Source organism: Periophthalmus magnuspinnatus, chromosome 5, assembly GCF_009829125.3.
Source record: "Periophthalmus magnuspinnatus isolate fPerMag1 chromosome 5, fPerMag1.2.pri, whole genome shotgun sequence".
Taxonomy (NCBI): domain Eukaryota; kingdom Metazoa; phylum Chordata; class Actinopteri; order Gobiiformes; family Gobiidae; genus Periophthalmus; species Periophthalmus magnuspinnatus.
In genome coordinates this window covers 31,136,044-31,159,224 of record NC_047130.1, presented here as the reverse complement: position 1 = coordinate 31,159,224, position 23,181 = coordinate 31,136,044, and the positions used below count along the sequence as shown (strand labels likewise).

Sequence of the window (23,181 nt, the reverse complement as noted above, 5' to 3'; positions counted from 1 at the left end):
AAATGAAAACACTATTAAACTGTATAAACATGCTTTATTGTTTACATGTACACTTTAGTCAAATAGCATCTGTATTTGTGGCAAGACACTTCAGATAAAATACAGGAAACATTAAAACTATAATGAAAAACAACATAAGTAAATGGCAGAACAAGACAGCTCAACTCAAAATATGTCAAATATGAGCCAACACTGAATACAGGTATATGAACTCGGATTCAAAGGTGTAGATCAATCATTTACCTATTATGATGTAAGTGCAAATATAATTGTTAAACTGATGGATAAAACTGTGACGATGAACAAGGCTGTTACAATTATTTGAGTTCTGGTGAGGTAGGGTCTACAGTAGGTGAACAACAGCAAAATGTTTCCTGACGAGTTTGGCCACGAAAATAGTCTACAAACATCTGCTGGACAGAAATGAAAAAAAAACTACTCCAGAGAGTTTTGGCTTTTAGTAAGAGGTAAATATAAACGCTACATTTCACAGATGACCCTCTGCAGTTCCACTTCACTAAGGTCAGTGACACGATTATAGAGCTCTGCAGCTGCCCCTCACCTGGCCCTCACCTGGCCCTCACCTGGCCCTCACCTGCCCCTCACCTGCCCCTCACCTGGCCCTCACCTGCCCCTCACCTGGCCCTCACCTCGCCCTCACCTGCCCCTCACCTCGCCCTCACCTGGCCCTCACCTCGCCCTCACCTCGCCCTCACCTCGCCCTCACCTGCACTTCATCTGCCGTATTTCAGAGGCTACTGCAATATGGCTAAATAGACATTATGTTTAATGATTGACACAGATCAGATAAAAAGCAAACAAATAAGGCTGGTCTAGAAGACATTACTAATTTACTCGGCAACAAGAATTTAATGAATATAAACTCTGTATCATAAAAAAATACATTTTAAACATGATTTTATAGGGTCCACCATGTTCAGCTCATTATATTATGTATTCATCCCTTTAACACTGAGAAACCTTTTCACCTGTCTTACATGTCTCATCTGTCTGTGTCATTGGACAGTAGCACTGTATCTTTCTGAGGCTGGACTGAGCCAGTGGCCAGAGCAGTGCGGTGGAAACACTGGTGGATACATTAGAAACATTAGGGGAAGTTTCATAATCCCGGTTTGTTAGACACACAATGCTGTGCATGTATTCACTGTACACTTAAAGTTTGAACTCATTCAATCCTTCAATTCCTCATGCAGCATGCAGCATAAGCACTTCAAGGCAGAAGCTTTGTCATAATAAGGCCATCTCCATGCATGCACATAGTGTATATGACTGAGCTGTGTTACTGTAGAAGGCCTAGCTGTACTGAAATTAAAAGTGTGGAGTATACAGAGTGTAAACTACTGTATACGATGCATGCAGAGGAAGAAGTGGAACATATGTTCATTTGTTTTAATTAAGTTATATGCCTAAGAGCTACACAACAGTCAAGTCATTGAATCTCCGAGGCTTAGAGAGAAAAATTTAATTTGTAGTGTCCCTCCTTTGCTTTGTACAATGGACCATTTCTGGATCAACATAAATCAAGAGAGAAATCTATCAACAGTGCTCAGCTGGTCTGGGCAGGAATTTAAGCATCTACATGCTCTTCTTATTGTTTTTATGTGTAATATAACATTACATTATAAATATATGTGTCTTTGTTCTATTGACTGAACTGTACACAGCACAAGATCAACTGGAGTCAAAAAGCAGTTGTCAGTTACTGTTATTTTAGATCCTTCTGTCAACTAGAGTAAACTACATTTACTGACTGGAATGTTTTTACTGGCCAAAGGGAGATCTGTAGCAGCTGTTCTACACTTGAATATCAACACTAACTCTAAATGCCTAACAAAGTGTGGCTGTACAGAGGCCATAATTTTAGTTTGAAATTAAAAAAATGTTTATTCTATAAATCTATAATAAATAACTAGCAAACAGTCTTAGTATATTGGTATGGCTTTGGCAGAATGGTGGATCAAAAGACTTTCCTAAAGACTAAACCATGAACACAAGGTTTCTGTGACTTCATGGTTTTAGTCTGGACACATTCTAAATCTATTCTATGAGTTACACAGTCACTGTCCTGGGCCACAGAGCTCTACAGTGATTGTTGTGCTTTTGAACACATTTTTAATCTTTACACAAGGCTTGTGACTGATGCTGTCCCCTCTCTGCAATGACATGCTGGGTTAATAATGGGACAGTTAGTGCAGATATTGTGACACTTAGCGCTGTCCTGGAAGTGGTGCCATGGTGAGAGTGTCCTCCTCGTCAATGGCGTCCAGCTCGTCTGTGCGCACTGCATGAGTGATGAGCTGCAGCTCCTCTGACAACGTCTCATGCCGATACGCAACTCGAATGTCCGGGACGTTTGTCCGTCGGATGTCATTGCTCTCAGGACCCTCTCTCATGTAGCTGGGTCCCAACCAATAACTCTTTGCCTGAAAATGTAAATACAATAGAAGCATTTTTGTTCAGTTATGAATTGTGAGTGCATCTTATATTTCTTTATACATAACATAGTACAAATTCACATTGTATAAAATTAAATGGAAATAGTTAACCTTGTGTGAAAATCCACTCATGAGGACACTGTTTCGGGACAGTTCACACATGTCGCAGGAGCTGAGCTTCCACACCTGAGCCGCAATGCTGTACTCTTCCATCAGCGGCTCCTGGAACACACACATGTTATTTCTCTAAGGGGTAAGTGTGGGTAAATGAGGGCAGGTGAGGGGCAAGTGCAGAGCAGGGGGATGCAGCTCGATAGATGTCACTGACCTTAGTGAAATGGAACTGCAGAGGGTCATCTGTGGACAGCGACACCATGAGGCCCCGGGATAGGTACTCTGGCAGAGGGTTTCTATGGTAACTAAGGAACAAGCTGTTGTTGCTCAGAGGTGACATGGCAATGCCCACTTGTGCAAGATAGTACAGATACTGAAGAACTGGAGCCTAAGGAACAAAATTTGAAAAAAACAACTAATAATTAATACAATATTATATAGTTATCCACAATTTCATGCTCTTAACGTTATTGCTCACACAACTGCAATTCAAAGCACATAGTTAAAGAAGAAATTTTGTGCTTGACTCTCCTAGATAGTTATAATCTATGACAATCATGGATTCTTATGTTATAATTTGGACATTTTAAATCACAATATTCATCTAAAATTACTTAATAAAAGAAACAAGTCCACTGTCTTCCACGTTAGAAAACAGTAGTGGCCAATAGAGCTGACATTGCTGTGAACTGTAAAGTCATCACAACAAAGAGCCGTAAAACTGTCGTGAAATTGTCAGCACCTCCAATGGATAGTTAATTTTCATTTTTCATTCCTATATTCACACAAACTCTACATTTTTAGGTTGAGCTCTTCTCTCAAACAGAAAACACACTGTCCCACCTTGTGATGTCATGTGGTAATACAGGAAGTGCTGTATTTTTAAACTCCATACATCTTTACTAAAGTCATTTTGATATTTTTAGCCCCAGAATTGCCCATTTCCATTGAACAAAAGATAAAAAGGAGCTGTTAACTTGAAAACAACTGCCTCATGACATCACAAGGTGGACATCACAGTGTGGTTTGAGCTTTGGAAATGCAGTCACACTAATAATGTAGGTTTACTGGGACATGTCTGAATGAAACAAAACACAACACCTGGTATAGTTTTGATGAGGTAACAAGATTTTAACGTGGCTTAAAGCTCACAAGAGTCAATTTTGCGTAATATAGGACGTTTAAAACTGGTAAATTGTATGCATTTTTTTGAGGTGCTGCACCCCCTTCTATCAGTATCAGAAAAAAAAACTTAAACCTTCATGATATTGTCAGGCCATCAAAATAGACTTGTCAGAACAGAGTGTAGTACAGAAGCAGAGAACTAGATTAGTGACCTTTCTAAGCAGCAGCCCGTGGGAGATATTCTCTGACAACATGAATCCTGACACCAGGTGATGGATGGGCCCCGCCTCTCCACAATGAGGCCGCAGGACAAATGTATGAAGACATCTCCTCCTGTAGTAGTAAAATAACGTTTTCCATTTTAAAACCATGATCTGTATCTTTTTTCTGTTAGTAAAAACCGCATGTACCTCCGCAGGTGGTTGAGCACAGTCATGTTGGCATAGGTGTAGTAGAGATAGTAGGAGTATGGGGGGTTGTCTTCTTCAGTCCAGTTGGCAGGCAGTGGACTCTCCTGGTTAAAAATGTGATGCTCAGGTTTGGACTCATCGTCTACACTGTCAAAGCCCACCACCTATGACACAATAACATACATTACAAAAGGCAGTTGATACACTTCTGAAGCTAAACTGCTGCTTGGATATAATGCAAAGTGATATGTACGTGGTCCAATAATAGATGCAGCTCTGGATGACTGCGTGGGTTTATGGTGGCTTCGAAAAGAGGCAGGAAAATATTCTCCAACATCTCCTGAAAGTTGGCTAGAGTCTTCTTTATTTTATAGACATCACTAAGGACAGAAGGTTACATCATTGTTGAATACAAGTAAATAATAATTTGTTATATTTATTTGAACACTTAGAGGGGTGACTTACTAAAGCCTGGGAACCTGAATGAGCCAGCGTACATTGTCAGAGTACACTTTATGATTGACAGCCCACTCTGCCAGTTTGTCCCATTCATCCCTGGAGCGACCATATATGGAGAGACGCAGCTCGGAGTTTTGGTACTTGCTTTCCTCTAAGTCAGCCATTACTTCCTGTTAAACCAAAACAAAAAAATACATGTTAGTTGATGGTTTAATGGACTACTATGTAACATTTCCAGTGGAGGATCCAGCACTTGCTTGTCTTCATAGATATACAGGTCAGGTCTGAGGAGAAGCGAGCACAACCATGCATTATTTCAAGGTATTTTTAATCAATAAAAACACCTGTAACTGAATAATTGCAAAATGGAGAACTTAAATGCCATACAGTAAAACATTCCAGACCAAGTGGCAGATCCTCGACCAGAAAAGTTACATAGTTCACCTTTAAACAAAGTAATAAGCTGACAACTTCTGCTAACCTTCACTATGTGTGCAAAGTATTTTCCCTGAATACAATTGTCAGTTTTGATGAAAATCTCACGAAGGATGGATTCTCCGATGGGATTGTACTTGGCATTGAATTTATCAAACCGATGGAAGGTGTTGCGATCCTGTAGAGAAAAACACAACAATTAAACTACTGAACCGTCTGAGCTTGTGTTGCGTATTGGTAGCTGTAGGGTTTACCGCGTGCATGTCGAGAGTGTCCACGCTGAGGTCAAAGGCAGTCAGATTCATGCTCTCAAACACGTCTTTCAGGGTCTGGCCCCGCCCACGTTCGATGTGAACGATCTCCCCGGGATACTTCTTCATGGCGCGCTTTATGAACCGCAGCAGGTGCTTCTGGTTCATGCAAGAGGAGGCGTGTATGTGCGTGTCAACCTGCAAAGAAACACAAGAAGCTTTAACACTAATAGCAATTTAAAGGTGCACTTTGTAACTTTACTGGTGGAGGGTATGCCATCTGCTTCTATGCATGTTGATGTTATTGCCTACATTGCCTAGAATGTTCCACAGTATTAGAGCGGTGACCCCATTCACAGTAATAATGCATGATTTTCAAGATATTTTGCAGCAATACAAACACGTGGAAATGAGATCATTTTAATGTCATACGATGGAACATTTCAGGTAAAACAATAACCTTGACCCAGACCCTTAACCAGAAAGTTTACATGGTGCACTCTGAAGAACTGACACTGCAAAAAAAAAAAAAAAGAAAGAAGCCTTGGGTGAAACGACTTCAGTTCATAAAGTTCAAGATTTGAGTTGCTAAATCTAGGTTAGATGTAAGTGCTTCTATGACTTGCAGTTTTTATTACACCATTACATGTCAAAACTGCACAAATGGAGATTAATTTCCTGAATTAACATGATTATATCTAGGAGGTTTGTCTCTTACCTTTCGTATGTTGTAAAAATCTCTGTGAGGGACCTTCTTCTGTGCAGCCATTTCCTTCAACTCGTTTAAAAGAATGTGCATTTGAAATTTAGAGCTTAAATACTGTAGGCGGCGGTAACAAAAAGACTTCCTAAAAAATACAGATTTTAAGCAGTGACATGGTCAGGGTATTTCAGGTTGACTGGTAATCATTTATCCATGCAGTATACAATTATAGCTTAAAGTAGTAGCAAGAATCCTACTTACACTGGCCCATTGATTATTAAGGCCATCATTACATTCATATCTGCAATGTACTCCTTCAAGTCTGGATACGGCAAGTCTAATTCTGAACTCCTGGATTTTAGAAGAAATATAGTCAAATTTAACTTAATTTACTTTATTGAAAGTCATTTAAATGTTTAAATCACAAACTTGTCCATGTTGGCTCTTTTGGTGTAGACATGAACCACTCCATCCACCATCCCACAGCCATAACCCGTGTCTGGAGGCATGTTATCAGGGTCCATGTTGTCATACGGATGGGTCTCTGAAACTGGTGGGTGAACTGGGGCATCTAAGAGAGAAGATTGTATATTAAACAGTAGTCAATATTTAGGTAGTATATTCTAAGCACAATTTACTGCAACTGAAACCTTTGTGATATGATATTAGCAACTATTCAAACTGCAATATTAATTCAGATTTGATTAGTCTCGCAGCCCTAATGCATAGGATGAACCATTAGAACATCAAAAGGTCAGCTCAAGGTTAAACAAAGTCAGAAAAGCCTTTTTGAGATATTTGTACATGGCTATGGACTATTATTATGTTTTAGGTTTTATTTGTGCATACCATCATCTACAGGGGTCTCAGGGATCTCCTCATAGACCCCTAGCTCGTGGTTTATCATGCCCAGGTCCTGCAGAGAATGGGCCGTGGTCTTACAGAATGACTGCATGGATCGACTGATGTATTTCTCTCGAATGAACAATGCTTTTACAACACATTTAGCAGCATCTACAAGATCAGTGAAGGGGACCTGCCAAAACAAGACAAACATGTCAATAAAATAATTATTTTTTTTACAGATAACAGGTTTTATATCTTTCTAATTATTACATAATTTGGTGAGATAGTACCTGTGATAGATATTTATAATACTTTTACATCAGTGATAATAATAATAATAATAATAAATTGTTAATCTACATTGTTTTACTTTGCACTTTAAAAATGTTATATGTTCAAATGAGCTCACCCCACACTTTTCTTCTCCGGATATAGAGACCCGCTGGAACTCCCTCTCAATAGGCATTCTCTCATTAAAGCCTGCATCTACCTGGTCCGTACTCTGTTGTTTCATTAGCCTTAATGAGAATGGACAGGTTTGGTACATACTTGAAATGAAAGACAGTCAAGGAAATAAAAGACATGTAGAAGAATGGTTAGTATATAATGTAATATTGTAAAATGTACATTTCTGTTCTATACATATACAGTTTCAGTTTATGTGCTGTTGTATAGGGCGATGAAATTAATCAAATTTGAATTGAAATCAAGATTTTAGTCATTTCTACTCATCAATTATATGCTTGGATCCTTTTTTGTCAAAAGGTCTACAGTCAATTCTCTAGTAATTGTGATTGATAAATATCAATAATCTGTTTGTCATGTCACTCAGGCTTACAGTGTAAAAGTATCAACCGACAAGTTAAAATCTAACACGGAATGCTTTGGGTACATTTTCAAATTGACTGTGTGAGTAGTGAAAGTGATTTTAAATATTCCATTACTATTGTTGGGGTAGCAAAAGAAAAATTCTACTCTGTCAACTGAAAAAAAGTTTTGAAATGAAGACACTTTGATACTCATCCAAGTGGCTTCTTCAGTTCTGAACTTGGATGAGCAGTGAAACGTCTTCGCTTTAAAATTTTTGTCCAGTTGATAGAGTTGAATTTTTCATTTGCTATGGATCATACCTAGACTTATTAATGCAGTGCACGTTTATCACCAGCAGGAGGTGGAAGTGGTCGGTTTAATGTAGTGATAAATAGCCTTAATAAGTACAACAATGTAGTAATTTCATGCAACACACAATGGAACTGACAAAGTAAACAAGCACAAAACCAGGTAGTGAAGCAGAGCTCACTCACTCTAGATCTGCAGCACTGTCGATTTTCATGAAGTCCTGTTTGGCACGGAGCAAGATCTCGGGCTCAAGCCTTGAGGAGCAATGCAGGGCACAGCATAGAGTGGGCAAGCCAGAGGACAGAAGGGCACCAGAAAAGTGACAAAATTTTAAGCACATACAAACCAAAAACTGTGTGTCCGATCGGCTTCATTCACGCAAACATACATAAAATGATGACAAAGCATTTAGGCATTGAGTAATCACAGCAAAAAACAAATTAGTATTGGCTTAATCTGAAGGGTGTCAGGAATTATCCAAGAAGAGCCACCATTTAAGATAAGTGATACCAACACTCTGTAGTCTCATTGGGTAAGTGTTAGACAAAAATTTAAAGCACTGTTGCGAAACTTAAAACAGTGGACTTGTATAGTCCTGGCTCACTTGATGTCTTGGCTGATCTGCCTCTCCAGACGGTGGCGCCGTTCCTCGAGCTGCTCGATGGGACTGTCCTCCGGGAACTCGTATGGCGCACTCCTCATCTCGCTGTCCCCCATACTGCGACAGAACAGCTCCTGGTGCACATATAAGAAATCTTTTATGACCACTCAAAAGTAAACACAAAAATAAGTCTGCTTTATTCAAATTATTTAAATTTTATATTTGAAGGTGATATGTAGGCCATTTTTTGCCAACTTGTTGAATTTTTAATTTCTGTGAACTCACTGATTGTCTATATAATGCCCTTCTAAAGAAAAGTAGTCAGATTTGATACTGTTTCCTTTTCTCCCCATGAAAAAGCAACCTAATATGAAGTTTTTATGATACAGTACAAGGGGTAATACTGGCCCATTTTGAAAGGGAAACTAAAAGTTTTATTTCTGGGGAGCAAATAATAATAATGTTAATTTATGCAAGACATCTATTAAAAATTCTAAATTCTTGATCAGGCAAATACAAGGAAACATAAGTTTTCAGTACTTCTATAATGTATTATGTACAAGAGTAAGTACAAAATCAATTAGCATTTATTCAAACTGTACCACAATCCATACAAGCTTGGACAGGCCTACCTCAGCAATCTCCTTGTACTTCTCCTCCATGGATATACTGCGCTGTCTGTCTGACGGAAGTGAGCGCTGTGATTTGAGGGGCTTGGGCCCAGACACACTGAACGGATCTGTACAAAAAACACACACACACAAAGGTAAATGAACAATTCAACTAATCCAAAAATAGTTCATATTCCTCATATCTTCTGCAAAGATAATACAAAAGGAAATCTTGTCACCCCAAATAGAAAAAACTATAAATTCTCTTTTCTGGGTCAGTTAATTTGTCGAAAAAACTTCCAGTCTCCAAGTAGGTCAAATAGAAAGAAGAGTCTGTCAGAGTGGAATGGTAGACAGGAAGTTAAATAGAGCAAGCAAATACTTGGGTCTGTGGATATTCAAATATAACCTGTTCTGTTGAATCGTGGCTACTTTTAACAGTGCATCTTAACAAATGGTTTCTGTATTGACCCATTAGCAGACTGTTGTAGTGACTGGCAGGAATCATTCAGAGTCTCCTCGACCATCTGCTGTTTACAGGCAGTGTCTATTTCTGTGACTATGAGGGCTTTCTGCAATAACTGTCTTTTGGCTGACTGCACGTTCAGAAAACAGACGTGGTAATTGGCTGCACAACAAACAAAAATAGAAGAAAAATACATGTTTGGTTTACCAGTTTTAGTCAAAAATATTCACTAAGCACCAATTTGACTGAATGACTGAAGTGTTTATGCACTGTGCACATTTAAGATCTGCTGCACTGCAGAATACAATAATCAGGCCATAACATACTGATTTATCATGGCTCTTTATGCTGGTAGATAACTTAAGTAGAAGGTACAGTGGTCAGAACTAGGAACAGAGCGAAAGGTGGTCCTGTGTGGTCCAATCTATCAGACAAGTTGCCTGGCCAGACAAGATTTTTACTCTTCTTTACAAAGATGTGTATTCTGGAACATTATCCTATCTTTGCAATTTCCAGTGAAAGTGATTAATTATTAACCAATCAGAGAAATTATGTCTTACAAGTATGGAAGAAAACAAAAAACAATGCAGAGGACTGAGAAACAACAAGGATTTCTGCAGAATAAACAAGCTAAGCAAGCGCTAAACTCTGTAAAAAAATATAGTATAGTATATATATATTTAAAAAATCTGGAGCTTTCATAATGTTAACACTGCCAGATTTATGCCAATATGCACTCCTAATGTCTGTTTATATGTAGATCATGTAAAAGTGCCTTCCTGGAACGTCTTTGTTTTCCCAATACAGCTGCATAAACTCTTTGCCTCGTTTCTCACCAGTAATTTGCCAAACGACACAAATTCAAACTGCATGACCATAATTACTCAAAGCTCTGGAGACAATGGCAACAAGCTGCAGTGTTCGCAAACAGAAACAGGACCAAATGTGAGACTGTTCATTTGCTCATTTAAAATCACAAGACCACAAGGCTGTGACTTCAAGAGGTTACACTATATATATATATATATATATATATATATATATATATATATATATATATATATATATATATATATATATATATATATATATATATATATATATAGAGAGAGAGAGAGAGAGAGAGAGAGAGAGAGAGAGAGAGAGAGAGAGAGAGAGAGAGAGAGAGAGAGAGAGAGAGAGGTATAGTATTTGATGTTTTTGGGAGAAAAGAATATTTAAATGTTGTGCTGCAATGACTGCAATGTATGAGTTGTGCATTGTTAAGTATATCATTTATTTTTAGCATACGAAAGTTGTCTTAAAGAACACATATTGTTCTTCAGTCTGCTATATAATCTATGACACGCGTTATAATTTGGACATTTTATATCAAAATAGTCCTCTAAAATGACTGAATAAAAGAACCAAGTCCATTGACTGCCGTGTTAGAAAACTATGGTGCCCAATGAAAGCAGTACAGAACAGTGTGCATATGGCAGTGGCAGTGAAGACGGGCGTTCATCAGCAATATGGCAAAGTAAGTGATTACAGATTGTTAAAACATGGATGAATCACTCCAAATACAACTTTGAGAGAGTAAGTGAAAACAGGAAACAACTATAACATTGTTAAAAACGCTGAAAAGTCTATTTTGCCCAATAAGTATGCTTTAAATGTAATCCTATACCTATTGCCTGGTGGGTCAGCTGGGTTGTTCTGTATGTAAATTCCCTTACCCAATCCCCAAGTTTGGGTATTGGGTAAGGGAATTTACTTGTCATCTCAGCTTTTAAATTATATAAATATCACAGTGGGTGTCACACTTGTCAACACTGAGTTGACAGCTGCAAATAATAATACTTAGTAGACTATTCCAGTGTTGGCTTTGACTGCTAAACTATAATAGGCCTAAAGAAAGGAACAAGATAATGGCAGTTATAGCTAAAATCCAACTGCAATTTAAAGGTGCACTATGTAAGTTTTCATCGAGATTGTTTTACCTGGAATGTTCCACAGTATGACCGTAAACATATCTATTTTGCATTTGTTCTATTGCATTGAATAGGTAGCACACTGTGTACCTTTAGCTCATATGGTCACAGTTCAGGCACTGTGGCATTCATTCATATAAGGTCTAATTATTGCTAGATTGTTTGAGGAGACAGTAATTACCCTGTACCATCTGCTGTCTACCTTCAGGCCTGTGAATAGAGGCTCTGTCAACACAATGCAATTGTATCACAAAGCAGTATTGACCAGGCCGTCTGCTGTAAGGCTTTAAACAGCGACTCAACCCCAACAACAGCTAAAAGGTTCATCTCAATAGCTATACAATAAAACACAGCAAAAATGCTTAAAATGTCAGAGGAGAGTGCAAAGACAACACTTGCTTTAACTTGCAAATGTCTTGAGGCCATTACAGACATCGCAGACGCACGCAAACTTGTACAGCAGAAAATATCAAGCAAAATACATGTTCACTGCAGTAGCCAATAGTTGATTAATCTTTTTGGATTAGATATTAACTTTTCTTTTGGTAAACGTTGTTAGACAGTCAACATTTAATACAGACAAGATTGTTCAAAGGGTAACTTTGCCACAAAGCTTTAACTGGCCCCTTGTGTTTGGAGTTAGTAGTTTTGTATTTCAAACTACAGGCAGTGCAAGGTTTTACTGCACTGTTGTTTCAAGTGTTACATACAGGGCAGCCTAACATCAGTGTTAGAGAATCCTTGTTTCCTTGGTCTACATCACCAAATGTATAATACTCCCTACAATGGAAGCATACTGTGTTAGACTGGAATGGACACCACAGTGTCTTGAGGGTTCATGTCTCCAGGGCCTAGGTCCTGTACTGATGGTCAATAAACTTCTCCTGTGTCTACTCCTGCATCATCCTCATCTCTTCAACTCTTGGGCTACTACACTTTATTCTAAAACAAATATTCAGCTATCAGAATCAAACTATAATTTATATTTTATAACTGTGTTTTTATTGGTGTTTGTATTTTATTGTAAAGAACACTTAGTTGCATTAATGTATGAAAAGTGCCCTATAAGTGTTCCTCTAATAAGTATCAATATCAGTGTTATAAATACAATAGCTTTGGCTACTTAGCTTCTAAACCCCCAGTGAAAATAAAAACTCAAGCTCGGGTGGAATTTCCAGTAAACAGATGACAACAGGTCCCCACAAACACACTGTCACCCCCAGTATAGCTCTCCTGTAATCCTTTGGCCTTTCCACCGCATCCCCCCCATAAGCCGCCAAGTATTTATCCTGATGGCATCACATAAGAGGAGACCAGACCAGAGTGAAAACATTTAGGTAACAACTGTGTTAGTGAGATTGTAGCATTTATATAATATTTTTAATTGTTCCACAAAGCAACAGTAACCTCAAATCCAACCATATGTAACAAGGGAGAGGGTATAATAACGGTGTAAAAATAGCAGCTCTTCATTGTAGTGTCGTCCTTGGGAGCATTTTAAGCCGCTCAACTTGCTGTGAATGACATTGTGATTTTTGCATAACCTTTATTTCCCTTTTTATTATTTTTGATTAGTTTAGACCTACATATAAAAATAAAACTAATTTCTTTCAGGCATGCCATTTCCACCCCATTTGCCACCCCAATGTGCAGTAAGCGAGACCAGGCCAAACTAAACAGAGATGTAGTATCTTCTCTCTAAAATGATCAATGGTTCCAGCTGCTGTCTTGTTCGTGACCGTAAATCTGAGATCAACAGCAAACAGTTCACTCAGACAAAGACACCATCATGATTGTTTACACAGCTCAATATTTAGGTCATTCATTGAATATCTCCCAATGTAATCACTTTGGCTCATTCATTCACAATCAAATAGAAAACCAATACTTATCATAACACAGTGACACTGACTCTAGACATTAAACATCCAAATATACTGTGCTGGCTAAACTAATTGGCATAAAAAATAGTGTCAAAACTAAATACTAGATCTAAAAATAGATTACAGTAGTAGTATATTTTACAGAAATGTCCTACTGAGCAATGATAGCATTGGTCTGGCCCTTTGCAACATGCCTGAACAAAAATCCGACCTTTGTTGAATAGTTCTAGAAAGGCCTTGATCTATGTCACTAGACCAACATAATATTTTGTGTTGAAAAGTATGTGCCATTGTCTAAAAACCTGTGTTTGAATCATCATTGAAATTGGTATCAGAAATCGAGTTTCAAAGTTTAGGATCGTAACAACACTAGGGCTAGGAAGCACTTGTCTAAATGCAATTACAACTATTAATTAGATTTTTTATTAGGCAAATCAGACATTTAGATTTCACCAAGGACAATGAATAGCATTATATATGTGAATAGCATTAATTTTTGTGAACCCTAAAGATGTAGCAAAGGTTTGCAACTTAATAAAGATAAGCATTTACCCATGAACTGTGTCATAACATTGATCACAATATAGTTTTACTTTTCACACAAAACCAGGTCTTTGGTAGAGGTTTTGTATCACATCTTTCTTAAATGAATGCACTATAAGCATGTTACATCTTTTCAATTATCTTTATATTTAGTTTTTTTCTTGTATGTTTTGTTTTTTGTAGACGTTTATGTGAAGCACTTTGGGCAGCTGAAGTTCTATTTAAATGTGCCATATAAATAAAGTTGAACTGAATTCCAGCAGTAAACTATCTTGCACATTAGATTGGAAATTACATTATGATAGCAAGACCAAACCACAGTTATAACACTGGACTACCTGCTGGGACTCATCTGGGCACTATTAATGTCATAATAGATAATTTGGCAGTTGCAAGATAATGCGATTGTGTTGCCATCGCTGAGATAGAAAAGCTTTCTGCTCCTCCCTCTCTCTCTCTGTTTAATTGCTACACCTATTGTCTCTCACTATGTAATCAAATGTTGCCTGCCAAGTAATTGGTTTAGTGCCACAGTTGTGATTAAATAATTCACTGTGTCTACTGTGCGACGGTGAGCAGAAAGCACGCTTATTGTTAGTGAAACTATAAAATATCTATAGCCTAAAATAAGTGATATTTGCTCTGGATACACTGCCTCTAGTATGTGTGTGAAATAAACCAATGAGTTATTTTATTTTTAACATGAACAAAATGAGTGCCAGTTTAATAAATAAATAAATAAATAAAATAAATCTTAAATGTAACCAATTTCACATTTTTAATTGGACAGTATATTTTTAAGTTTTAAAATAAAAAAATAAATAATGTAGCACTCTGACAGGGGAGGTATAAAGCATTAATGCTAGTGCTTTCAGCTTTAGCTGACATTTTGAGGACATTTCCAAACTGAAAAAATATAATATTTGGGTTTATTGTCAGTTGCATTTATCCTAATGCTTCTTCCTAAATCTTTCTGAAACTCATCGAAACTTTAATTTCTTGCAGTTTGCTGTGTTGTCTCCTCAGTTCTTTTTATTTCTCTTTATTTTTGCAGTAAACCCCACCGTAATGGCCTGTTAGACTGTTATATTATGTAATAGTCTTGGGCTGAGGGGGTTGGTTGTCAGTGTATTGGTTGAGGACATATGTTTTCACTTTATTCCTGAGAGGGGAAGTGATGACACTCTTGAGCTGTTCCTTGGCAACAACCGGTGCTGCAATAATAATCCTTTGGTAATTTTATTAGTCGTGAGGCGAACTGATGCAAGACAACCAGCTGAGATGATGACTTGGTCTAGTGCCCAACAATCAATGGTCAATGAAAATGTTATAAATAACTTTAAAATAACTCACTTCAGCCATACACAAGATGTATTTACACTGGCTGCTTTTGCACACTTGTACGCACTAGTAACTTCTTCATTAATAACCTAGCTATACGTAACTTCTAATCTTAACCTCTTATTTAAGAATTAAGCATGAATCATTCTTAATAAACTTCACAGTAATTATGACACTATATTTTGTCCTTAAGAGTTTAGTCGGAATTTTATTATATTTGATCATACACATTTACGTTATTTTACTATGCCTCACAATTATTATGTTGTACGTTTGCACTAAATTAATAGGACATTCCTGGTTTGTGAATCTTGTCAATGGACACACAGATTTTGCGTCTATGTATGTAAGAACCTAGAGCAACGTCATCAATAGTACAGAAGCCTACACAATTTGGCAAGTGATAAAACGTGTTGATTTTCTATTAATGAATTGCCATTTAATTACCTTCTTAGGCATTAAGATTGTAAGCCCTAGTGCAGTGTCCAACATTTGGCAGCCCACTCACTGGACTGTATTGTTCTGGTCAGCAACTCACAAGACTTCCACTTAATTAATCCTCTGGGCAATTCACTGCATCAGGCTGAACTCACTAGTGCGGCTAAACTGCTCCCTAAAATGTACTCGTACAGTAAAAACAATACAAACTTACCCATCTGAATCAAATTTACAGTTTATGAAATGCAAAATGTCACATAATGCAGATTTTATTCAGAATTGTTTTGGTTTTGTCTCTCTTAAGGTTTTATTTTGACACAGTTTCACCAGTAAATGAGGACACTTACATTTTTTTGTTTTATTTAACTAAACTTACCTTGCAAAAAAGTATCACACTAAAATTGTTATGGTAATAGTAGAATATAGTTATCAAATATCACATCTTTTCCTCATATCGTGCAGCCATAAATCATCTTAAATCACAACCCCTAATCTATAATCTAATCTATAATTCTAATCTAATCTGTTTCTACATGTTATGTTCATGCTATTATGGACAACTTGTTAACAACATTTCCAGCAGTGCACTCAACTAAATCCTGGTATTATGTTGTAAAGTATAACTACATAGCTTTTGAGAAAACAGGTGAGAAAAAACTTGTAGTCCTCAATGTAATGGTTTTGTCAGTTTGTCACTCTGCAAATCATTAATCAACAGAGGATACAGTACCTTTGCCTGCCTGCTTGTCTTGCTGTTACTGTCCCGCTATGATCGCAGTGGTCCCGAATGGGCTCCAAAGAGATGCTGGGACATATAAGTAGGCCTGGGACAGTCGATCAACCCTCCCCCGCTGATATAGAGGAACAAGCCAGATGACAGTAGAGAAACCCAGTATACACAGTGTCTGAATAGCCAGTAGCAAGTTGGGATCTTAATAAAGCTTTGTCTCCAATAAACCGGTTAGATAGTCTTCTTTGCTTCTATCCTGTCTGTCTCTTCCTGGATGTCGGTTGCCTTCGCAGTGCATGAAGCAGGACCCAGCCAGTCGTCAAGCTCCCGGATTTAAATACTGGGCTGGCTGCTACACACCACGTGGCAGGAAGTGGGTGGGGCTTGTGGAAAAACACTTCTCTCTCTATTGTGCAGGAGAATGGAGCTCCGCCTACTATCTCTCCTCCTACTGGCAGACAGCAGCACACTTATTGATAAAAACTGTGGCTTAACTGTATGGTTCACTGATATTGTTGTGCAATTGTAGTCATGATGTAGTTTGATGTAGAAGAAGAAGGTGTGTCAAGACTATTTGCTCAAGTGAAAATCTATGTAGTCTAGTAACCTAACCTAACTGATCTAGATTCACTTTAATTTAATAAAACTGGCAACATCTTAAAGGAAGGTTTTACTGGACAATGTGAATGAAAAAAAATTAAGTGTTTCACTCTTGTTTGGCCATGATGTTAATAAGCTTACTTACTCACTTACTGGTGATGATGAGCGCTGACTTTCACAAGAATGAATAGACACTATGGTGCATAATGCAACCAAAGACTTCCTTCCTCTGTGTCTGTCACATGACTGCTGCACAACTTGCATAACCTCTGCATTCATCTCCACATCTTTCACCAACCTGTTCACAACTATGCAAAGAATGATTTCAACAGCAGATATGTCTGAACATAGAGCTAGCAAAAAGGGTCCGTGCAAAAGATTATAAAAATAACAGGCAACTTTGGCATTTTGGCAATAGTGTTTGATAAAAGAGGTGGTCTCTGCTCAACTTACAGAGATGACCTTTGGACCTCCTGCAGTAACATACTACTGTGAAATGGTCAATCATTTTAGGATACTACTAATATTAGACCAGTAGAAGTATGCATGGTGTTCTTTCAGTTATTTCTACATAAAAAATCACACAATTTGCCCTTTTGATTTTGTCATTTTTGTTAGTTATATATATTGAACAAGGCATCTACAGTGCACTTACAACATCATATAGATTGTTTCTTTATTGACACAGTGTGGCCAAGGTTTTGTTATACCTGAAACTCCCACGACCGAAACTCCCGCACACTGTCGCACTCTTAATGCCATTTTATTCCATACAACGTCAGAATCAGAATCTGATTCTGACGTTGTATGGAATAAAATGGCATTAAGAGTGCGACAGTGTGCGGGAGTTTTTCTTTAGTTTTTAGACAAGTGCTTTACCTCCTACACACCTGTCGCCCAGTCAGGTGTGCGGAGTTTACACAGAAACAAGGTTTTGTTTCCTCCAATGGCACAGAATAGATCCTCTATCTTACAAACAGATAAAGCAACCAGAAACTACCAACTTCCAAATATTAAACTGCTAAACTTGAGGTTTGAGGTTAAAAATTGTTAGTAAAGAAAAAAAATAAGTTTAATGTTTTAGCTTATGCATTTAGAAAAGCCTTGTGCAACTCAAAAAAATAGCCCCCTGGTTTTGGTCCCTAAATACATGTGTTATTGACATAGCTTTCACTCTGTGGTTTGTTTCTCAGAGGAGCGCTCCCACGATAATCAGTAGAGGCAAAAGCTGGTCAACACTGCAGCATTTGAGTCTATAAATTTTATTCCCAAAACACGATTTAAAAACAAACTGTTTGCTCATGAGACAGCAGAGGGTTTCTATGTACCCCCTCCCCCACATGCCTCTTCAGACCCCCTGATAACGGATCATGGCCCAACATATCTGGAAGTGCTGTCCTCATCATATTTAACTGTGGTAAAAAGCAACCCTGTGTTAACCAGACATGTAACATGGAAAGTACACTGACTACAATGATATATGACTCCACATGTGTCCGAGATCAATGGTCATAAATAATGTAATGATTCGTCAGGACTCTACACATAATGTTCAAATAAAAATACCTTTTTTATGGGAAAATAATCAATCTTTACATTTAATATAAAGATGCACTGTGTCATTTTTGGTGGAGTGTCTCTGTGGAGATGTTATTACCTTCCCTGGAATGTTCCACAAATTGACATTAAACTTAAGAATCTCTATGGAAATAACAAACAGGTGATGCCAACCATCCAAGTTACAAGTCAGATTTGTAATTGAATAAATACTAACTTTAATCACACACTGTGGAACAATAAAATCTCCATGGAGAGATTGTTTGTTCCAGCTGAACACCTATTTAAATGTTGTAACACAAATATTTGGATTACTATATATATTGAATTATTAAAATGGCAACCAAAACATCAACAGATCATACAAATAAAAGTCCATTCATAATGGCAATCCATTTCAATGACTACAAAAACAGTGAGGAGTACCTGCAGGTCAGATACAGTTTATGACAGGGCGTAGTATGGCTTAACTATGATAACAATGACAGATAACAAGACACTGTGCTTATCAAAGCACAATAACAGCAAGCCACCTGTTTCTATGAGAACCATCTTGGAAGTTATGCAATAATCTCTATTTTCCAAAACAGACAATGTGCTATATACAGCAAGAGGCCTTTGTCTTAAAGAAATTGTACGCAAGATAAATTCTATGATTTCAAATTCTCTAACATGACCTAACTTTGTCCCGAGATGTGAGGTAGACATGTTAAAATCAAATTTGGTTTTACTGATAATTACAATGTTGATCTTTTCTTAGATAAAAAAAACATTGGACATGATAGTCACATTGTTATGTTACAATTTGCTGTTCTCAAGATTATTATCCAATTAGAAAGCAAAATGATCATTACAGGAGTCTCACATTTGGGTTGCCGATTTCAATGCTGAAATCAAGCTGGTTTAAACTTAAAAAGGCACTCTCTGATCTGAATCCTCACAACCTAAAGCCCAGCACCTACAGCCAATCATTAATCAGTGCCTCTGCCGCTGCAGTATATGCTGTCCATATACTGAGACAAAGGAAAACGTGTAGGTTCAGTAGTGATTGTAGTACTTTTTTTTAAAAACATAAGAGCGCAGCCTATATAGAGTTTCTAATGTATTATACTAAATATGATATAAAAATATACTTTCACAGTGACCTTTTAATGTAATTATGAAAACATCTATGTACTTAATAGGTGTCATTTTCAGGACATTTTACCAATTTATTGCTTAGTTGTTTATTGCTATGGTAACAGCCCCAATTGCTATGGAAACAATACTACAATCCCTCTGAATCCCATGGATAGCTGCATGAATCTTGAATATTAAACCCCCTTGGTATTTCCTAGGACTGCAACTAGTTATTGGAATAATCGTGACTAGACGTACAACATACAAAAAGACTTTTTATCTCAAAGAGACCAGCACTAATAATAAAAATGTGCTCAAATAATACAAAATATATAGTGCTATATTTAAATATAGTATTTATTTTAATGTATTTTAATTATGTTAAGGTATGTATATATTAATTATGATATATACAAATAAAAATATATATTTAAAAATCTCTAGATATACTCGTTTGACTACTCAGCTAATAGAAAGAATGATCACTGACTAGTTGACTACTAAAAAGCCCTAGTATTACCCAACCTTCTAACTTCTTTCAGAGTTACTGTATTGGTTCTGGGGAGAGGGCTTAAGCGGTTGTTTGTTACATGTTGCTCTGCTGGCCTGAGCACATGGAGGAGGGAGGCTGGGAGGCATGCACAGAGTTTGCTGGTGGTGCAAAATAAAGTCCATCGGACAAAAATGTGCATGTCCACCTAAACTAAGCAGGGAAGAGAGCAGAGGCCACGCACCCACATTGTAAACATTAGTAATGCTAGTAAAAATCAATGGAACTTGAAGGATATATAACAGTTACATAACACATTTTGCTAACTTTTGTTTTACGTTCATGTTTTTTTTTAACAAAATAGTTGCTTTTTAGACTCTGCTGTACTCAGCTGATGTCTGGTATTGCCAGTTGCTTAAAGACAAAGAATCAATATCTTTAGCAAACTGACAACTGACCGTATTGGCCAATCAATAAAAATAATATACAGTAAATAGGCATGCAGGTATAAAAACTGGAGATATTCAGGAGTTTTGATAGTACAGATTACAACAGTGAGCAAGATGTGTTACTTTTGTGTGACACTGGCACCAGGGACAGTACGATAATCATTGTTAATGTGAACAGAATTGAAGAAATGCTACTTTTTCCTTTGAAAAAGCCTTGACAAACCTTTGATGCTATATTATTGTCATATTACAAAGAATTAAGGTGGAAAGTTCTTTACAACAGTTATTTGCACCGAAATGGAACGAAAGATCATGGCCTATATAGTTCCCTGTTTTTTAGCTGCTGCTACAATAAAACAAAGCATTAAGCAAAGAAGCTTATAATTTGATATATTGTGACAGCTCTCAAAGTTTATTATTGTGAGACCATTGACAATATGATATCAGGATATTTCAGTTATTATTATATTATTTTATTATATTTCATTCCTACGTAGCCGGTATAGAGAATAACTGGAAGATTTTATTTTTGTTACAATGAATGTGTGTATTCCTTGATTTGAACAACAATATCAACTTTAAAACATCATATAATGGTTGTGTGTCCACATCGGTGGATTAAAACAGATGTAAAACTATGATAGATACATCTAATAATATTTCCATAATAATATTTCTGATCTTCCAACTCTCCTGTCAATCAGCATGTCTTGGACTGGAAACCAGGAACTGCCTAGATTCTATTTCATTTTATGGCATTTCTATAATAAATCAAAAAGCATTTCTGCAAATATAAACAAGAGACAGCAATCAATATAACATTCATCAAACCCAGTCAGTCCCTCTGTTTGAAAGCAGCAAAGATAAGGCTTAATCAGATCATCTTTTCAATCCTAGGAGCTTTAAATGAATAGAGCAGTTTTCTCTTTGACAAATGCCAGCTGTTACATTTCACAGCACGTTCTGGTTTGGTCTGTGAAAGTACTAAAAAGACCAGCTCACATAGACTGGGAGTGCAGAGGACTCAGTCAAGCGGCTAATTGAGAAGACTTAAATGACTGCATCGATGGAGAGAGCCCTAAGTTATTTATTACTGCAGCACGCAAAGGCCTCCTCAGCAAATAAGAGTGGTCTGTCCATAAGAGCTACTGTCAGGCATCTTCTGCAGTGTCGCTATACTAGTACTTAACGTTTACATTTGAGTTTAATCATAAAGGAGGCAGCTGAGAAGTAATAGTGGCTAATTAGCTCCCAAATTTACAGTGTGTGTGTGGAGGGGGGGGGTTCAAAGACAGACAGTTCAAAGGAAAACACTCAATGGTTACTACTGTGGGTTCTGTCAAAAAATGCATCTTAAATTAACCATTTACAAGAAAATAGAGACAATCAATAAGTAAGAAGACCATATGTGCACAGGTTCTTTAACGATACTTATAAAAACTCAGTATGGCAGTATCACTCCTGTCTGTTGTCCAAACCCACAAGATAAGCAACGACCATTACACACAGCAAGACCATGGCACCATTCAAAGCTTCCCTCAGCACTTTCATAAATATTTATATCTGTCGACCCTTAATGGAAGCCGGTTTTCAATTTGACAGACCTATTGTCAGAAATGAACATCTGCATAGCCTTAGAAAGAATATGTGAAAATAAAAACTATGTGACATTTTCAGAGTTTACTTACTGCAATAGTAAGACAACACAACAACCAAAGTATCACTTACACCATTATATTGAAATCTTCTGACGTTTAATATCTGCTCTCATTCTAAACATCCACACTGTGCCCTGCCCTGTACTCACCAGTGTTTGTGGGCATCTGCAGACTTGCTCTCTTGCGAAAAGGGAATTTTGCGTTAGTCTGTCCATTAGTGGAGCTGGAAGAAGTGGAGGATGACATCTTGTCTTCTGTGTCTTGGCTTCTGGAGCAGAACAAGTGAGCTGTTGGTAGTGTCCCAGAGAGGGACAGGGGAGCGCCTCTCACCCCAGGGCGGTGTTGTGTGGTCGGATGGTAGGGCCCAGCACATCTTGGACCAACACGGACTCCTGCGCACAGCTGGCCCCTCCTCCCATCAAGCATCGGGTCAGCGCGAGTGCTGTAGTGTGATAAGCTGACAGGAAATCCTCGATATGCCTCTCCACCACTGGGGGCTAGCCTCCTTGATTGCCGTAGCAACCAGGGTGCGAGTTTCCAGAAGTGAAAGTGCGGAAGAGCGGCCACACTGAAGAGCATGGCAGAAGTGTGTGGCCAGTATGAGTCTACAGAGCCACTACACACCAGCTCAGCAGCAAGGTGAGCGAAGGACAAAAGTAGTTTCCACTGCTCTAAAAATAGCTATTAGACACACCAGATATCATGAGAATGTGTAATGTGTAATGAAGCGGACACAAACAGCCCAAGTGTCCAGATGAGCCACAAGTGACAGAAAGAACCAAAGAACAGGCTCTGCACAGACCC

The 23,181-nt window shown here is 37.7% G+C and overlaps 1 protein-coding gene across 3 annotated transcripts; it reads right to left on the bottom strand.

The window, feature by feature from the left end:
• Positions 1–17: 17 nt before the first annotated feature.
• On the bottom strand, positions 18–22,971 carry LOC117370719 (AMP deaminase 2-like). 3 transcript variants are annotated; one of them, XM_033966238.2, is made up of 18 exons: positions 22,527–22,971; positions 9,152–9,258; positions 8,523–8,653; positions 8,104–8,172; positions 7,209–7,317; positions 6,803–6,989; positions 6,383–6,524; positions 6,215–6,304; positions 5,969–6,098; positions 5,254–5,448; positions 5,046–5,177; positions 4,571–4,734; positions 4,359–4,485; positions 4,106–4,269; positions 3,908–4,028; positions 2,785–2,958; positions 2,568–2,678; positions 18–2,444 (listed from the first exon to the last, which is right to left on the bottom strand). In XM_033966238.2, exons 1-18 carry the CDS (start codon positions 22,954–22,956, stop codon positions 2,229–2,231), a joined length of 2,799 nt encoding a protein of 932 aa, XP_033822129.2. In that variant the 5' UTR covers positions 22,957–22,971; the 3' UTR covers positions 18–2,228. The 3 variants fall into 3 exon arrangements, with proteins under 3 accessions (XP_033822129.2, XP_055077735.1, XP_033822128.1); XM_033966237.2 differs by lacking the exon at positions 22,527–22,971 and adding an exon at positions 16,505–16,794 and having other exon boundaries at positions 2,152–2,444; XM_055221760.1 differs by lacking the exon at positions 8,104–8,172 and having other exon boundaries at positions 2,149–2,444.
• Positions 22,972–23,181: the final 210 nt, after the last annotated feature.